The 18,895-nt window shown below is 37.7% G+C and overlaps 1 protein-coding gene across 1 annotated transcript in view; it reads right to left on the bottom strand.

Moving 5' to 3' along the window:
- Positions 1 to 18,895, bottom strand: part of LOC145254900 (uncharacterized) — a 199,085-nt gene that overhangs the window by 9,141 nt on the left and 171,049 nt on the right. Inside the window, exon 8 of the mRNA XM_080113833.1 lies at positions 15,083 to 15,172. Within this exon, the coding sequence (XP_079969959.1) occupies positions 15,083 to 15,172 (90 nt within the window). The remainder of the gene's footprint in view (positions 1 to 15,082; positions 15,173 to 18,895) is intronic.

Genomic DNA, 18,895 nt, shown 5'->3' with positions numbered 1-18,895 from the left:
GAGGGAGTCAAATGTCAAATCAGGTTCAATTTGAAATGTGTGGGAATAGTTAGAGGGAGTCAAATGTCAAATCAGGTTCAAGTTGACATGTGTGGGAATAGCCAGAGGGACTCAAATGTCAAATCAGGTTCAATTTGAAATGTGTGGGAATAGCCAGAGGGAGTCAAATGTCAAATCAGGTTCAATTTGAAATGTGTGGGAATAGTCAGAGGGAGTCAAATGTCAAATCAGGTTCAATTTGAAATGTGTGGGAATAGCCAGAGGGAGTCAAATGTCAAATCAGGTTCAATTTGAAATGTGTGGGAATAGCCAGAGGGAGTCAAATGTCAAATCAGGTTCAATTTGAAATGTGTGGGAATAGTCAGAGGGAGTCAAATGTCAAATCAGGTTCAATTTGACATGTGTGGGAATAGTCAGAGGGAGTCAAATGTCAAATCAGGTTCAAGTTGACATGTGTGGGAATAGTCAGAGGGAGTCAAATGTCAAATCAGGTTCAATTTGACATGTGTGGGAATAGCCAGAGGGAGTCAAATGTCAAATCAGGTTCAATTTGAAATGTGTGGGAATAGTTAGAGGGAGTCAAATGTCAAATCAGGTTCAATTTGACATGTGTGGGAATAGCCAGAGGGAATCAAATGTCAAATCAGGTTCAATTTTACATGTGTGGGAATAGCCAGAGGGAGTCAAATGTCAAATCAGGTTCAATTTGAAATGTGTGGGAATAGTTAGAGGGAGTAAAATGTCAAATCAGGTTCAATTTGACATGTGTGGAAATAGTCAGAGGGAGTCAAATGTCAAATCAGGTTCAATTTGACGTGTGGGAATAGCCAGAGGGAGTAAAATGTCAAATCAGGTTCAATTTGAAATGTGTGGGAATAGCCAGAGGGAGTCAAATGTCAAATCAGGTTCAATTTGAAATGTGTGGGAATAGTCAGAGGGAGTCAAATGTCAAATCAGGTTCAATTTGACATGTGTGGGAATAGCCAGAGGGAGTCAAATGTCAAATCAGGTTCAATTTGACATGTGTGGGAATAGTCAGAGGGAGTCAAATGTAAAATCAGGTTCAATTTGACATGTGTGGGAATAGTCAGAGGGAGTCAAATGTCAAATCAAGTTCAATTAGACATGTGTGGAAATAGTCAGAGGGAGTCAAATGTCAAATCAGGTTCAATTTGACATGTGTGGGAATAGCCAGAGGGAGTCAAATGTCAAATCAGGTTCAATTTGAAATGTGTGGGAATAGCCAGAGGGAGTCAAATGTCAAATCAGGTTCAATTTGAAATGTGTGGGAATAGTCAGAGGGAGTCAAATGTCAAATCAGGTTCAATTTGAAATGTGTGGGAATAGTCAGAGGGAGTCAAATGTCAAATCAGGTTCAAGTTGACATGTGTGGGAATAGTCAGAGGGAGTCAAATGTCAAATCAGGTTCAATTTGACATGTGTGGGAATAGCCAGAGGGAGTCAAATGTCAAATCAGGTTCAATTTGAAATGTGTGGGAATAGTTAGAGGGAGTCAAATGTTAAATCAGGTTCAATTTGACATGTGTGGGAATAGCCAGAGGGAATCAAATGTCAAATCAGGTTCAATTTTACATGTGTGGGAATAGTCAGAGGGAGTCAAATGTCAAATCAGGTTCAATTTGAAATGTGTGGGAATAGTTAGAGGGAGTAAAATGTCAAATCAGGTTCAATTTGACATGTGTGGAAATAGTCAGAGGGAGTCAAATGTCAAATCAGGTTCAATTTGACATGTGTGGGAATAGCCAGAGGGAGTAAAATGTTAAATCAGGTTCAATTTGACATGTGTGGGAATAGTCAGAGGGAGTCAAATGTCAAATCAGGTTCAATTTGAAATGTGTTGGAATAGTCAGAGTGAATCAAATGTCAAATCAGGTTCAATTTGAAATGGGTGGGAATAGTAAGGGAGTAAAATGTCAAATCAGGTTCAATTTGACATGTGTGAGAATAGTCAGAGTGAGTCAAATGTCAAATCAGGTTCAATTTGAAATGTGTGGGAATAGCCAGAGGGAGTCAAATGTCAAATCAGGTTCAATTTGAAATGTGTGGGAATAGTCAGAGGGAGTCAAATGTCAAATCAGGTTCAATTTGACATGTGTGGGAATAGTCAGAGGGAGTCAAATGTCAAATCAGGTTCAATTTGATATGTGTGAGAATAGTTAGGAGTCGAATGTCAAATCAGGTTCAAGTTGACATATGCAGGAATAGTCAGAGGGAGTCAAATGTCAAATCAGGTTCAATTTGACATGTGTGAGAATAGTCAGAGTGAGTCAAATGTCAAATCAGGTTCAATTTGAAATGTGTGGGAATAGCCAGAGGGAGTAAAATGTCAAATCAGGTTCAATTTGAAATGTGTGGGAATAGTCAGAGGGAGTCAAATGTCAAATCAGGTTCAATTTGACATGTGTGGGAATAGCCAGAGGGAGTAAAATGTCAAATCAGGTTCAATTTGACATGTGTGGGAATAGCCAGAGGGAGTAAAATGTCAAAGCAGGTTCAATTTGAAATGTGTGGGAATAGTCAGAGGGAGTCAAATGTCAAATCAGGTTCAATTTGAAATGGGTGGGAATAGTCAGAGGGAGTCAAATGTCTAATCAGGTTCAATTTGACATGTGTGGGAATAGTCAGAGGGAGTCAAATGTCAAATCAGGTTCAATTTGACATGTGTAGGAATAGTCAGAGGGAGTCAAATGTCAAATCAGGTTCAATTTGAAATGTGTGGGAATAGTCAGAGGGAGTAAAATGTCAAATCAGGTTCAATTTGAAATGTGTGGGAATAGTCAGAGGGAGTCAAATGTCAAATCAGGTTCAATTTGAAATGTGTGGGAATAGCCAGAGGGAGTAAAATGTCAAATCAGGTTCAATTTGACATGTGTGGGAATAGCCAGAGGGAGTCAAATGTCAAATCAGGTTCAATTTGAAATGTGTGGGAATAGTCAGAGGGAGTCAAATGTCAAATCAGGTTCAATTTGACATGTGTGGGAATAGTCAGAGGGAGTAAAATGTCAAATCAGGTTCAATTTGAAATGTGTGGGAATAGCCAGAGGGAGTCAAATGTCAAATCAGGTTCAATTTGAAATGTGTGGGAATAGTCAGAGGGAGTCAAATGTCAAATCAGGTTCAATTTGACATGTGTGGGAATAGTCAGAGGGAGTCAAATGTCAAATCAGGTTCAATTTGATATGTGTGAGAATAGCCAGAGGTAGTCAAATGTCAAATCAGGTTCAATTTGATATGTGTGAGAATACTTAGGAGTCGAATGTCAAATCAGGTTCAATTTGACATGTGTGGGAATAGCCAGAAGGAGTCAAATGTCTAATCAGGTTCAATTTGACATGTGTGGGAATAGTCAGAGGGAGTCAAATGTCAAATCAGGTTCAATTTGAAATGTGTGGGAATAGTCAGAGGGAGTCAAATGTCAAATCAGGTTCAATTTGACATGTGTGGGAATAGCCAGAGGGAGTCAGATGTCAAATCAGGTTCAATTTGACATGTGTGGGAATTAGCAGAGGGAGTAAAATATCAAATCAGGTTCAATTTGAAATGTGTGGGAATAGTCAGAGGGAGTCAAATGTCAAATCAGGTTCAATTTGACATGTGTCGGAATAGTCAGAGGGAGTCAGATGTCAAATTAGGTTCAATTTGACATGTGTGGGAATAGCCAGAGGGAGTCAAATGTCAAATCAGGTTCAATTTGACATGTGTGGGAATTAGCAGAGGGAGTCAAATGTCAAATCAGGTTCAATTTGATATGTGTGGGAATAGTCAGAGGGAGTCAGATGTCAAATCAGGTTCAATTTGACATGTGTGGGAATAGTCAGAGGGAGTCAGATGTCAAATCAGGTTCAATTTGAAATGTGTGGAAATAGTCAGAGGGAGTCAGATGTCAAATCAGGTTCAATTTGACATGTGTGGGAATAGTCAGAGGGAGTCAGATGTCAAATCAGGTTCAATTTGACATGTGTGGGAATAGTCAGAGGGAGTCAAATGTCAAATCAGGTTCAATTTGAAATGTGTGGGAATAGTCAGAGGGAGTCAAATGTCAAATCAGGTTCAATTTGACATGTGTGGGAATAGTCAGAGGGAGTCAAATGTCAAATCAGGTTCAATTTGACATGTGTGGAAATAGTCAGAGGGAGTCAAATGTCAAATCAGGTTCAATTTGAAATGTGTGAGAATAGTTAGGAGTCGAATGTCAAATCAGGTTCAATTTGAAATGTGTGGGAATAGTCAGAGGGAGTCAGATGTCAAATCAGGTTCAATTTGACATGTGTGGGAATAGTCAGAGGGAGTCAGATGTCAAATCAGGTTCAATTTGACATGTGTGGGAATAGCCAGAGGGAGTCAAATGTCAAATCAGGTTCAATTTTATATGTGTGAGAATAGTTAGGAGTCGAATGTCAAATCAGGTTCAAGTTGACATATGCAGGAATAGTCAGAGGAAGTCAAAGTCAAATGTTAAATCAGGTTCATTTTGACATGTGTGGCAATAGGTAGGAGTCGAATGTCAAATGTCAAATCAGGTTGAATTTGACATATGCAGGAATAGTCAAAGGGAGTCAAATGTTAAATCAGATTCGGGAATAGTATGAACAGAAGTAAAAAGAGTCACATAATGCAATTAATAAACGAAGGAGGCGAAAATTTGTTTCATACCTAAGCACTTTTTTGATGTCCCTGTGTCTAACACACAGGATCATGTCTAGAAAGTTATAAAAAACACAGATCCTATGACGTTTGGAAACTTTTTTTATCACTTAAAATTATTGAAACAGAACAAACTGCTTGAATCAGTTGTTAGCTGACTTCAATAGTCACACTAAAAGAATGGATGAGAGGATGATTGTGCAGAATAGTAGATTTTGAAACAAACGCATTTCAAGTGAAAATATTATTACATACTTACATGTCATGTGGAAATTAGTATAAATTGCAAAATTTATGAAAAATGATCTAGATTTAGAAAAATAACTACAAGTAAAAATAAAAATTTATTGGGTTAATCAAGATTTTTTTGTATGTTTTAACGTGAAAGAGTTCTCAAAATCCAGGGGAAATAACTGTGATAGATCATTTTGACAAAACTGACTTATCTTCTTCACTTTCATTTTAAAATCTGTCATTTCAAAATAAAAAATGTTGGACTGTTATTGTGGATGATTTTTTGCAAATGACACCCAAGATGAGAACAGTCGTTTAAATAATGCAAATATGAATTATCAATCCTCATCTGAAAAAATCAGAAAATAAAAAGTTTAGCTCAGTAAAACAAAAATGATGTTCTATATTCTAAAAGATTTCAGTTCACCAACTATAAAGTAAGCATACTTTTTTATGATGAAGGTAAAGGAACAATTCTCCCAAGATTTTTTTTCCAAAATATTTTACAACTAACAGGATTCATTAACTGGTGTTGCCCGGTGAAAGCCTGCCCCTTCCCCTCACAGAAAAAGTAAACTATGCTTGTTGTTAGTGGCCACTGCCATCCCCTGAATAATTGTAGACACTGGTGGTCGTGGCCGAAATGAAATAATCTGGCTAGCGATGGTTTGGGGCGATAACATGCAGGTACTGTTTAAATTTTAAGAAAAGCAATTAAGGGAATGTGTAAATCAGTATGCATTAATAAAAAGTACAAAAAATGATCCATTAGAATAATAATGGAAAGTAAAAACAGAAGTTTTAGCGGTAATGGATTCTCACTGTACACAAACTATTTAAAGTGATTGAAACCAGTAGTAGCAGTCCTAGGTGTTTCAGTTTGTTGTTCAAGTCTTCCTCTTCTTTTCAACTCTTCCACCAATCGTATTAAAGTAAATTCCAGTTTTATGCTGTTGTTTTTTAACATATAAAACAAAACAATTACTCCTTTTTTCTCTTCGCTTCTTTGAGTATTGTCATGTTAAGAATGACATTTGGTATAGACATCCCAAACTCCTCATGTTAAGAATGGCTTTCAGAATAGACACCACCACCCTCTCCAAATAAAGAATGGCTTTTAGAGTAGACAACTCCTTTTTGTTTTTTAAGGGGTGGTGGAAAAATAATTCCCTCAAATTTAACCGTCATAATCGTTGTCAGCATACCCACCCACAGATCCTAAAAAACAAAAAATGGAGGGGGAGGGGCAGTGTCAATAGAAGAAAAATAGATTTGTTTATATTTAGGATGAAATGTAGGATTTTATTATAACCACTAAATGTGTCTAAAATGGCATTCTTAAGTAACATAAGATAGCGCCTAAAAGTCCAGACATAATAAATTTGTATGTGGCATCTGTTGTTGCAAACCTATGGTACTTTGGGTCAATGGGGAATTTCTGCAATCAAACTATTATATTATATTTCCATGTGTATTAAAAATAATCCCTTCCCCTCTTTCGGTAATCATTTTTATGAACCTAACCATCGACAATAATTTGCAGTTTCTATTTAAATAAAGGTGCTTGTGCAGTATAATAAAATTTTGAACAAATGCATTTTAAATAAAAACACTATTACGTGCGTACATGTCATTTCGAAATTAGTATAAATTTTAAAAATTACATAAAATGATCTAGTAGAAAAATAATTACAAATGAAAATAGAATTTATCGAGTTTTATCATATGTTTTAATGTAGAAGAGTTGTGCAACCGATCCACCAATTATGTATGACAACATGATTTATTCCCCCTTACTTTACTTGAAATTTACCATTGGAAAAATAGAAAATATCTGATCGCTAGTGTTAACTTTACCCAGTTGTGTCCCTTGAACACTCTCTACAAAAGAAAGTTAACTTCCCTACCGGAAACGGTGTAAAAAGAACTTTCGAAATATATAGCGTGAGCGGTACGCACGTGTTAAATAAATGCTCTTCGACCTTACTCCAGTTGTCCGTGTTTATTTGCTTTTACATTCGTAGCAGAGCGTACAAAAACAAACAAAAAAAAAACATGGCCTCTAAATACATTCCCCTACCAACGTTAAACACGGAAAAATACAATTCCTGGAAGAAAGAAATGCGTATATGGGAACTAGTCACTACTTTAGATGAAAGAAAACGGGCCCTCGTCGTGCTTTTGTCCCTGGAGGGAAAAGCGAGAGAAGCCCTGCTTGAATTGGATATTACCTCACTCAATGCTGAGAACAGAATGGAGATATTATATCAAAAGCTGGACACCCTCTTTTTAGAATACGCAAACCGGGCAGCATTTAGGGCGTACGAGGCATTCAAAAGTCACCGAAGAAAGAGCGGCATGGTAATAGATACTTTTCTAATCGAATTTAACGTCACATTGCCAAGTTTAAAGAGTTTAACATAATTCTGCCCTAGCAGGTACTGGCGTTCAGAGCTCTTAAAAGTGCGAACCTAACCCCCGAAAACGAACACTTAATAAAAGCCACCATTTGGGAACTGACACTCAGAGAAATGTCCAAACAATTAAAAAAAATTCTTAATGACTTTGAAGCTCATTCCTCGTCAAAAATTTCTCCGGTTGCTGTGAAAACTGAATCTGACATTATTTTCACCACTGACGAAACTGAAAAAAACTACTACACTAGTAGTCGTGGTCGCCGCCGATGCCATGGTGATAAAAATTCCAGTCTCACCAGTCATGGTGCTGGCAGATGGGGTCGCAACCAAAATTCAACACGCTACAACAACAACATCAAAAGAAATTCAAAACTCAAGGTTGAAAGTGACAGCAGTAGCGGTGTTTGTTTCAAGTGTGGGTGTAAATACCACTGGGTTCACGACTATCCATATGACGAAATTGACAACACCGAAAAAGGAGGCCACTTGCTCGTTTCCAACATCGTCCTCATGAATGAGCGTGAAGAATATGGCGGCACCAGCACGTTTTTGGGAGAAATGCTTGGCTCTGCTGTCTTGGATAGTGGTGCGTCTGGGACAGTTTGTGAAAGAAAATGGTTTGAGTGTTTGCTAGAAACCCTGCCAGAAAAACAAAAAATAAAAGTTTGAGGTGGAGGAAAAAGCTACAAATTTGGTGATGGGGACACCATTAAAATCACTCACACAGCAACTTTACCATGTGTCATTGCTGGCATTGAAGTCACTATTATCACTGATGTGGTGGATGCCAAAATACCGCTTTTACTGAGCAAAAAGTCAATAAAAAGAGCCAGCACAAGCCTCAATTTCGAGAACGACAGTGTCACCATGTTTAGAAAAAAAATCTCACTGCAATGTACTTCTTCAGGGCATTACCACATTCCCATAACAAGATCTCCACCAGACCGAGGTAAGTTCAAACATATTTTGTTTACCAAAGAAATTTCCAACAAAAATAGGCAAGAAAAAATAAAAATCGCCACCAAACTTTATAGACAATTTAGTCATCCTAGTGGTAAAAAGCTATGTGACTTAGTCAGGAGCACCGGAATGAAAGATAAGCAATTCATTAAGATACTTCAGGAAATTCCCAATTCTTGTGAAATTTGCATATTGTCAGGAAACACTTCATAGCGAGTGAATCTTCAGAAAATCTTAGACGAGCACTCCGCCAACAAGTTAGAACAGTGCTGTTCTCTACAAAAGGAACTTGTGTGATAGGTGGCTCGGGCCTGGGACAGTCAAAGGGTGGGAGAACAAACAGGTGCTTGTCAAGCATGGCGGCACCTATGTCAGAGTACATCCGTCTCGTTTAGCTTTCTACCTCGAAACATACCAGAATCACAATGAGGGTAACAACAAGGAATTGAGGACCCCACAAGAGTCTGAAGGATCCCCAAGAGCGTCAAACTTCGAAGAGAATATTTTAGAAGAAGATTTAGAAATAGTAGACAACACTGAACAACGCTCTACTGTGGAGACTCAAGACATAACCAATAAATGTGACACCACCACTAGGAAAGTCAAACTTCCCTAACCTGGACAAATCATCAAATGCAAGCTTGCCAATGACACAGAATTATACTGAAAGAAGTTAAATGTCACAAGTAGAGCAGGCAAAGCCACTGGTAAAAATAAGCATTTGATGAATGTAGTTATGGAACAGGGTGAACCTTTTTGGTTGAACTTTGAACATGGATTTTCCGATTGGCAAACTGATGAGACTGGAGAAAATGAAGAGCACCATGATTCCTGCACTGAGGAAGAAGTAATGATCACCTCTGCCAATGATAGCCTGGAACTAGAGGAAGCTAAATAAAAGGAACTTCAGAGCTGGGTTAAAAATAAAGTCTACGTTCAAGTACCGGATCAAGGCCAACCAAAAATCTCCACCAGATGGATTTACAGAAGCAAAAATTCCAATAAGCAACAAATATTCAAGGCCACTCGTTGCCCGAGGTTTTCAGGATAAAGATGCTGAGAATCTAAGAAATGATTCTCCTACATGCTCCAAAGAAGGTTTACATACAGCATTAGCTATAATGGCATCCAACCATTGGGTATGTAAATCCATGGATATCAAAACAGCATTTCTGCAAAGCAAGAAGTTGGACGACTGGTTTATCTGAATCCTCTCAAAGAAGCTAATGTACCCCAAGGCTATATTTGGAAACTCTCCAAATGTGTATATGGCCTGACCGATGCCTCTAGGTCCTGGTATCTCACACTCAGGGAGGAATTGATGAAGTCAGGAGCTATAGCTTCAAAATATGATTAGGCTATATTTATATGGCATTTCGAAAACAAATTGCTACCCATGTGGATGATTTTTGCTTTGCAGGTTCAGAAATTTTTCATAGAAAAGTTATTGGCAAAATCTGTCAAGTATTTGCAGTTAAATCTGAAGAAATTGCAGAGTTTCAGTCCATAGGATTAAACATTAAACAGAACGGGGAGGAAAATATTAAACTCGGACAGAATGAATATGTAAAGAAATTGAAATATATCCAAGTGAAACTGGCAGGAATATTAACGACAAAATATCCACAGCAGAAATTTCTGAAATCAGGCAAGTTATCGGCTAACTTAACTGGCTGGCTACCCAGACCAGACCTGATCTCAGCTATAATGTCAGTGCATTAAGTTCCATCCTCAAACAAAGAAATGTGGAATGTATAAAACATGCCAATAGAGTAGTAAAGAAAGCCAAGAAAGAAAAATCCCACGTAGATATTCCTGACTTAGGAGATCTCAATCATCTCGAGATTGTTGCCTACAGTGATGCCTCATTCGCCAACCTGACAGACGGAGGATCTCAAGGTGGTTACATAATCTTTTTAGTTGGCAATAACCACAAATATACACCAATAACCTGGCAGTCCAAGCGCATTAGAAGAGTGGTCAAAAGCACACTGGCTGTTGAAACCCTAGCCATGGTTGACATGTCGGAGGCCTGTCTATTTTATAGGAAACTACTATTAGAAATACTGCAATTAAAAGATGAACCTGAAAATATAAAAATAATCTGTAAAACAGACAATTCTTGTCTCTTTGACTCCGTTCATTCATCCACACAAATACTAGATAAAGGGCTTCGTATTGAGATGGCTATTTTGAGAGAAATGCTGGAAAGAAAAGAAACAGCAGAGTTTTCTTGGATACCTACCAATAGACAGGTGGCTGACTGCTTAACCAAGAAGGGGGTCCTTTCATTTAAGATACTTGAGTTCGTATCTGAACCCAAAGAAACTATTTAAAAATAAATTTTTTTTCTTTTTTTTTCAGTGGTCATCTAAAAGACAAGAAAAAGGGGGAAGTATTGTTAACTTTACCCAGTTGCGTCCCTTGAACACTCTCCACAATAGAGAGTTAACTTCCCTACCGGAAACGGTGTAAAAAGAACTTTTGAAATATATAGCGCGAGCGGTACGCACGTGTTAAATAAATGCTCTTCGACCTTACTCCAGTTGTCCATGTTTATTTGCTTTTACAGCTAGTCTCCAAGATTTTTTCTGAAAAATAAATCTAGTACAACTTCCAAAGGATCATTTTTCATAATTTTTGGAATATATACTAATGCTGACATGATATGAAAGTATGTGTAATCTAAAAAAAAGAAACTGACAGCACACCCATGACATTCATGTTATTAGCTCAACTTTTTAACTTTGCTGTGTTCTCTTCACTGCCAAATACTTGACTCATTCTCCTTTACAATTTGTCCTTCTTATTGCAGCCACTCCTCTCATATGCAAATTATATTTCAAAACCACATGACCTCATGATCTTTAAAGATTTAACTAGCTTAAACTACATAGTGAGTCTAAACAAGCCCTGACTACATGACCAAATTTAACTAACCCTCAATACACAGGCAGGCTCAACTAGCCCTCAATATACAGCCATACTAAACTAGCTCTCAATACATGGCCAGACTAAACTAGCCCTCACTACACAGCTAGACCTAAGTAGCCCTCACTACACAGCCAGACCTAAGTAGCCCTCACTACACGGCCAGACCTAAGTGGCCCTCACTACACGGCCAGACCTAAGTAGCCCTCACTACACGGCCAGACTTAAGTAGCCCTCAGTACACGGCCAGACCTAACTAGCCCTCACTACACGGCCAGACCTAAGTAGCCCTCACTACACGGCCAGACCTAAGTAGCCCTCACTACACGGCCAGACCTAAGTAGCCCTCACTACACGGCCAGACCTAAGTAGCCCTCACTACACGGCCAGACCTAAGTAGCCCTCACTACACGGCCAGACCTAAGTAGCCCTCACTACACAGCCAGACTAAACTAGCCCTCACTACATGACCAAATTTAACTAACCCTCAATACACAGGCAGGCTCAACTAGCCCTCAATATACAGCCATACTAAACTAGCTCTCAATACATGGCCAGACTAAACTAGCCCTCACTACACAGCTAGACCTAACTAGCCCTCACTACATGGCCAGACCTAAGTAGCCCTCACTACACGGCCAGACCTAAGTAGCCCTCACTACACGGCCAGACCTAAGTAGCCCTCACTACATGGCCAGACCTAAGTAGCTCTCACTACACGGCCAGACTTAAGTAGCCCTCAGTACCTGGCCAGACTTAAGTAGCCCTCAGTACACGGCCAGACCTAAGTAGCCCTCACTACACGGCCAGACCTAACTAGCCCTCACTACACGGCCAGACCTAACTAGCCCTCACTACACGGCCAGACCTAAGTAGCCCTCACTACACGGCCAGACCTAAGTAGCCCTCACTACATGGCCAGACCTAAGTAGCGCTCACTACACGGCCAGACTTAAGTAGCCCTCAGTACACGGCCAGACCTAAGTAGCCCTCACTACACAGCCAGACTAAACTAGTCCTCACTACATGACCAAATTTAACTAACCCTCAATACACAGGCAGGCTCAACTAGCCCTCAATATACAGCCATACTAAACTAGCTCTCAATACATGGCCAGACTAAACTAGCCCTCACTACACAGCTAGACCTAAGTAGCCCTCACTACACGGCCAGACCTAAGTAGCCCTCACTACACGGCCAGACCTAACTAGCCCTCACTACACGGCCAGACCTAAGTAGCCCTCACTACACGGCCAGACCTAAGTAGCTCTCACTACACGGCCAGACCTAACTAGCCCTCACTACACGGCCAGACCTAAGTAGCCCTCACTACACGGCCAGACCTAAGTAGCCCTCACTACACAGCCAGACTAAACTAGCCCTCACTACATGACCAAATTTAACTAACCCTCAATACACAGGCAGGCTCAACTAGCCCTCAATATACAGCCATACTAAACTAGCCTTCAATATAGAGCCAGACATAAATAGTCCTCACTATACAGCCATACTAAACTAGCTCTCAATACATGGCCAGACTAAACTAGCCCTCACTACACAGCTAGACCTAAGTAGCCCTCACTACACGGCCAGACCTAAGTAGCCCTCACTACACGGCCAGACCTAAGTAGCCCTCACTACACGGCCAGACCTAAGTAGCCCTCACTACACGGCCAGACCTAAGTAGCCCTCAGTACACGGTCAGACCTAAGTAGCCCTCACTACACGGCCAGACTTAAGTAGCCCTCAGTACACGGCCAGACCTAAGTAGCCCTCACTACACAGCCAGACTAAACTAGCCCTCACTACATGGCCAGACCAAACTAGCCTTCACGACATAGCTAGACCTAATTAGCCCTCAATATTTCTCAAAAAGTCTGACTTTCGAATCCTTATTTAAAATTACTGATAACATGACAACAATTTTCCACAAGTCTGGATCTTGAATCTATATTTAAAATTCTGAATAACATGACGACAGTTTTCAAAAAAGTTCAACTCGAATTGTATAAACAATTTTCTAGTTATGTCAATGCCAACTGTTAAAAATCCAACTTTTATTTCGTAATTAAAACTTCTTCATAACATGATTCTTAGTCTCAAATAATCCAACTCTGGACATGGTTGCATCAACTTTACTTTTTTTGCCAAAAATAACTTGTAATCTAAAAATAAAAAAAATAAATTGACAGCACTCTTATGACATTGATGTTATTAGCACGGCTTCTTAACTTTGCAGTGTTCTCTTTGCTGCCAAATACATGACTCATTCTCCTCTACAATTTGCCTTTATCGCAGTGACTCCTCTCATATGCAAATTATATTTTGAAACCACAGTACATAATAGTGTTTTCACTTGAAAGGTGTTTGTTCCAAAATGCACTATTCTGCACAAGCACTGATGAGAGTTGTTGAGTTAGTACTTGTAGAACAGTTGAGGTAGCAAGTTTTGTTTATAAAAGCCAAGGAAAACTTGGGATGAAGTGATAAGGATGAACTTGGAGGAAAGAGGGATAAATAAAGACCTGGCAGAGATTGGTTAGTTTGGAAGTCAATTTCTAAAAGGCATCAAACACATGTCAGTAAGTAATGTAATGAAGACACAAGCAGAAAGTCCTTTTTCCAAGGCTTTGTATTCGACTGAATTTATATTCGACAGAATTTATATTCGACAGAATTTATATTCGACAGAATTTATATTCGACTGAATTTATATTCGACTGAATTTATATTCGACTGAATTTATATTCGACTGAATTTATATTCGACAGAATTTATATTCGACTGAATTTATATTCGACTGAATTTATATTCGACAGAATTTATATTCGACTGAATTTATATTCGACTGAATTTATATTCGACAGAATTTATATTCAACTGAATTTATATTCGACTGAATTTATATTCGACTGAATTTATATTCGACTGAATTTATATTCGACTGAATTTATATTCGACAGAATTTATATTCGACTGAATTTATATTCGACTGAATTTATATTCGACAGAATTTATATTCGACAGAATTTATATTCGACTGAATTTATATTCGACTGAATTTATATTCGACTGAATTTATATTCGACTGAATTTATATTCGACTGAATTTATATTCGACAGAATTTATATTCGACTGAATTTATATTCGACAGAATTTATATTCGACTGAATTTATATTCGACTGAATTTATATTCGACTGAATTTATATTCGACAGAATTTATATTCGACTGAATTTATATTCAACAGAATTTATATTCGACTGAATTTATATTCGACTGAATTTATATTCGACTGAATTTATATTCAACTGAATTTATATTCGACAGAATTTTACTATGACAAATGTGGCATGTGGCCGGGAATGCATGTTAATGAAATAAAAAAAGAAAGTATACAATTAAGAAAATAAAGAAAAAGTAAACGGCAAGATCATGTGAGAGGAGATAAAGAGAAAGTCACTTTAATAAGAAAGTTATTAAAAGAAAATTATAACATAGTATGTAAAATATATGTTGAACCGAATGTGATAATGATTAAGACTTGTTTCAAGAAAATCATTGTTATAGACTTTTGACTGCCATATTAGATGTTTAAATAAACACCCTCTGTACAGATAAACTAATATAAAATAATGTTGTATAGGTAAAAAAGTTATCTATTCCCATGTTGAAACAGTACCCCGGAGTTATCTACTTCTGGTGTAGGAAGTACCAGAGTGTTATCTGCCCCTTGAGATTATATAAGAACAGATGGAAGCAGTCATTTGCTTTTGGAGTGGAACTCAGTGATGAACTGTAAAACAGAATCTTCCATACTTTACAAATATAAAGATGTTTCTTTTTTTTTGTGAATTGAACAAATGAACTCACTTGATTCTGGTAAGACTCTGGAGCAATTGATTTGTATAAGGGAGCCAATCGTGTTGCAAGATTCTGAAATTTTCCTTCTGCTATTTCATCCTGAAAAAAAAAAAAAAAGATTAAATATATTCAGCATACAACAAAAAGGCTTTTATAATATTCAACATTGTGTATATTATATCATGTAAATAGTTATCATATACTTGTTTATATCTGCACCTTGAGTGGTGTTAGTACAGTACTGGGGGATTCTGTTATTTTAAAAAGAAAAGGTTTATTTCAGTGGCAGAAAGTTGGACAGTGTCCGCGTGAGAAAAAGATAGAGTTGAAAGTTCTTTGAGCTGTCGAAAGTTGGCCAGCAGTTATCTTCTGATGAAGATTGTCAATGCTGGAGCATCCAGTGGAAGAGGAAGTGAAAAAGAGAGAGAGAGAGAGAGAGAGAGAGAGAGAGAGAGAGAGAGAGAGGATGTCTTTCTTTAATGCTTCCTGGGTTCTTTCTGCTTCCCAACCATGATTCTGAAAGGGATAAAGAAATTCCTTAGAGAACAGATAGAATCAATGTGCCTTGCAGGCTGATTGGTCAGTGTGTGGCCAAATTGCTTGTAAGAGACATTGATTGGCAAGGGGAAATAAGTTTTTATTTTATTCATGGTTGCTTCATGTCAATTTCCATCTTAACCATTTATAGCGAATATGAAGAAAAATATTTATAAAATTTTGTGAAAACAAACATGCCGCTCATTGTTTGTGATGTAATTCCAGTGAATGTACATTTATGCTTTGTAATTTTTTAGATGAAGATTGATAATTTGTATTCTTTGGATTATTCAGACTACTGTTCACATATTGAGTTTTATTCACACGTTTCGATCAATGAAACCTCCAATTTCTTCAGATGTAAAAATAGTGATAAGTGTTAAGAGGGTACTTCTAAAAAAAAAAAAAAAGTTTAAAGTTTTAAGTTTAAGGCTTCTCAAATTCATACTAGAATTGTCTGCAAGGACCCACAGTGCAGTGGATAAAGTACTTGGTAAAATTCAGTTGTAAGTTACACTCTTCTAGAGGTTGAAGATTTAAGTCTCAGTGTGGGTGACACTAAAAAATACAATTGAAAATTAATTAGGAAATTACGTGCAGACACTCGAGTTTGATAAAAAGATTCCCGAGTTCAACAAGATACATCTGAAGATCAGAGTTTACATCGAATAACACTCAAGATGAGAAAAGTAGTCCAAATAATATGTATTAATTTATTCTTGTTATTGGCAAAAAACATTAGAAATTATTTTTTAACCATAAATATTTTGCTTTGAACAATACTTTGTTTCTGCAAATTTAAAAAAATATTTCTTAGTGTAAAAAAATCCTGAAAAAAAAAATTAAATTTATGCAAGAAACTTTAGTACTGCCATTGTAAAACCTTCTGCCTTACATGTATGTACAGGGTCGTGCAGATAAATTGGGACTAAATTTAACAGCACATATCTTCCGTAATTTCTAACCTATGACTAAATTTTTTTTTTGCAGACAATCTATAAAACCTTTAATATTTCAGATCAAGATCTGGCATACTTTGCTCGAATATGGCGGAATTAGCACGAAGAACGACGATATGCGAAATGAGACGTGCCGGGAACTCTGTTTCGGACATTATTAAGAGCACAGGCTATGCGAAATCGACTGTTTATCGAGTTGTTGCTGCTTTTGATGCCGAGGGTAAGGTTTAGAGAAGTCGACACAGTCCACGCAGTGATCGAAAGAGAGCCAAAACATTCCTTGCTGGGCTGAAAAGTACGTTGAAGGCAGACCCAAGTCAGTCGATGTCAAAACTGGCATAAAAGCGCAGAGTGAGTCGTAGCACCATCAGCAGGGCAGTCAAGGAAGACCTTGGTATGAAGTCATATGTAAGGAGAGTCCGTAACCTTTTAACTACCCGCGCAAAAGCCCTAAGAGCTGAAAGATGCCCAAAGCTTCTGAACTATCTGAAACACAAAGAAGGACATGTCCGCGTTTTTGTTGACAAGAAAAAGTTTGTTGTTGATGAGGTTGCAAATCGCCAGAACACTCGGGTAATTGCCTACGATCCTTCAGAAGGTCCTCCTGTGATGCAGAGCAAAAATCCCGCCTCTGTGATGGTTTTTGCAGCCGTCGCAAGTGATGGTAAGGCGATGCCTCCTCATTTCATTGAAGCGGGCCTTAAAATCAACACACTTGAAAATTCTGAAAGATGTTTTGATGCCTTGGAAAGGTAGGAACTACGACCCCTTCAAAGTGATGCTCATTCAAGACTCTGCGCCCGCTCATGGAGCAAAGAAAGTTCAGGATTTCCTGAAGGAGAATCTTCCTTTGATGGTCCTGAAGGATATTTGGCCCAGCAGCTCCCCAGATCTGAATGTTTGTGACTATTGGCTGTTTGGCGTCATTGAGGGAGAGTCTAACGTAACTTCACATCCAAGTGTCAACTCTCTGAAGGCCGACATTCGTCGGGCATTTCGTAATCTTGACCCCAGGATGTAAAAAGGAGTTGTTTACGATTTCGCTCGAGAATCTTCCAAATTATTGACGCAAAGGGTGCTCACATCGAATGATTTTGTTCTGTAGACAATAAAGAAGAAATAAATATAAGTTAAAATTACGTTTTATCATTATTTGCCTTTGAAAATAGCGAATTTACAAAAAGTTATGTTAGTCCCAATTTAGCTGCACGACCCTGTATACTCTACCTATTCTTTTCTTTAACCAATCATAGATTTCTAATTGTCTATGAACAGACAAACTTTCAAAAACATACCATAAACTTTTAATGGTATATAGATTTACACTAGTTAAAGAGAATAAAAAGTGATTTAATTGAAACTTTAAAAAAATTAATGGCATTTCTAATTATATCAGACATTTTTTTGTATTTCTTCTCAATCTGGAAAGTTATTGTCAAAATAAATTTCAAAAATTAAAGTTAATAACCAATTGAAGTTTTACCTATAGCTACAGAAGTATTATTATTTTCTAATACCTAATAATAATTTATATTTTAATGTGTTACTTCTCCCCAATTTTCCTTGAATCAGTTGAAATATACAGCTAATTCTAGAATTTGAACTTGGCTCAAATGTGGAGTGGGATACGAAATGGCTTGTTTCATTTAAGCCTGTTAAGACTCAGCTCATGTCTTTCAATCATAGACATGTCCCTTTTCTTCTTGAGATTCTCATAGATGTCTCTGACTCAAACTTCTTGGTCCTTCTTTCTCATCAAATCTTTCTTGTTCATATATTAAATCAATGTCTCTTTCTGCTTTTTCTATCATTCTAAACATTTTCTCACACCTGAAGCTATTATCTATCTCTAGAAATCTACTATCAGACCATATTCTTGCCATATTTGGGCTGATGACTCTCTGTCACATTGCAAGTGCAGAAAAGTATTCATAATTTGATCGACCCAACCCTTTCTTCTTCTATGCAACTTCTCTCTCACAGACGTGATGTTGCTATTCTCAGCCTTTTTTCTATCAATACTTTTATGTATTTTTCAGAATTGTCTGATCTTTTCCCTGCTTCTTTTGTTCCAGCTCATTTGACTTATTGATCAAGTGGTCTCCTTTAATTCACTACTTTGACACTCCATTATAATACAGCTTCCTACTACAGTAGCTTCTAAGAACTGCGGGCATGTGGAACTCTACTCCTGCTGACTGTTTTCTTTATTTATAGCCTTAGTCATTTCAAGACTAAGACCAATAATTATCTTTCATTCTTTCATCAAGTGGTTTCATGTATTGTTTGGGGGCTATTCCATAAAAAAGTTTCAAATAGCAACTAA

The sequence above is a fragment of the Euprymna scolopes genome, chromosome 30 (assembly GCF_053919585.1).
Source record: "Euprymna scolopes isolate OS-2025 chromosome 30, ASM5391958v1, whole genome shotgun sequence".
Classification (NCBI taxonomy): domain Eukaryota; kingdom Metazoa; phylum Mollusca; class Cephalopoda; order Sepiida; family Sepiolidae; genus Euprymna; species Euprymna scolopes.
Note: the sequence above shows the minus strand (reverse complement) of the source record. Positions and strands in the feature narration are given on the sequence as shown.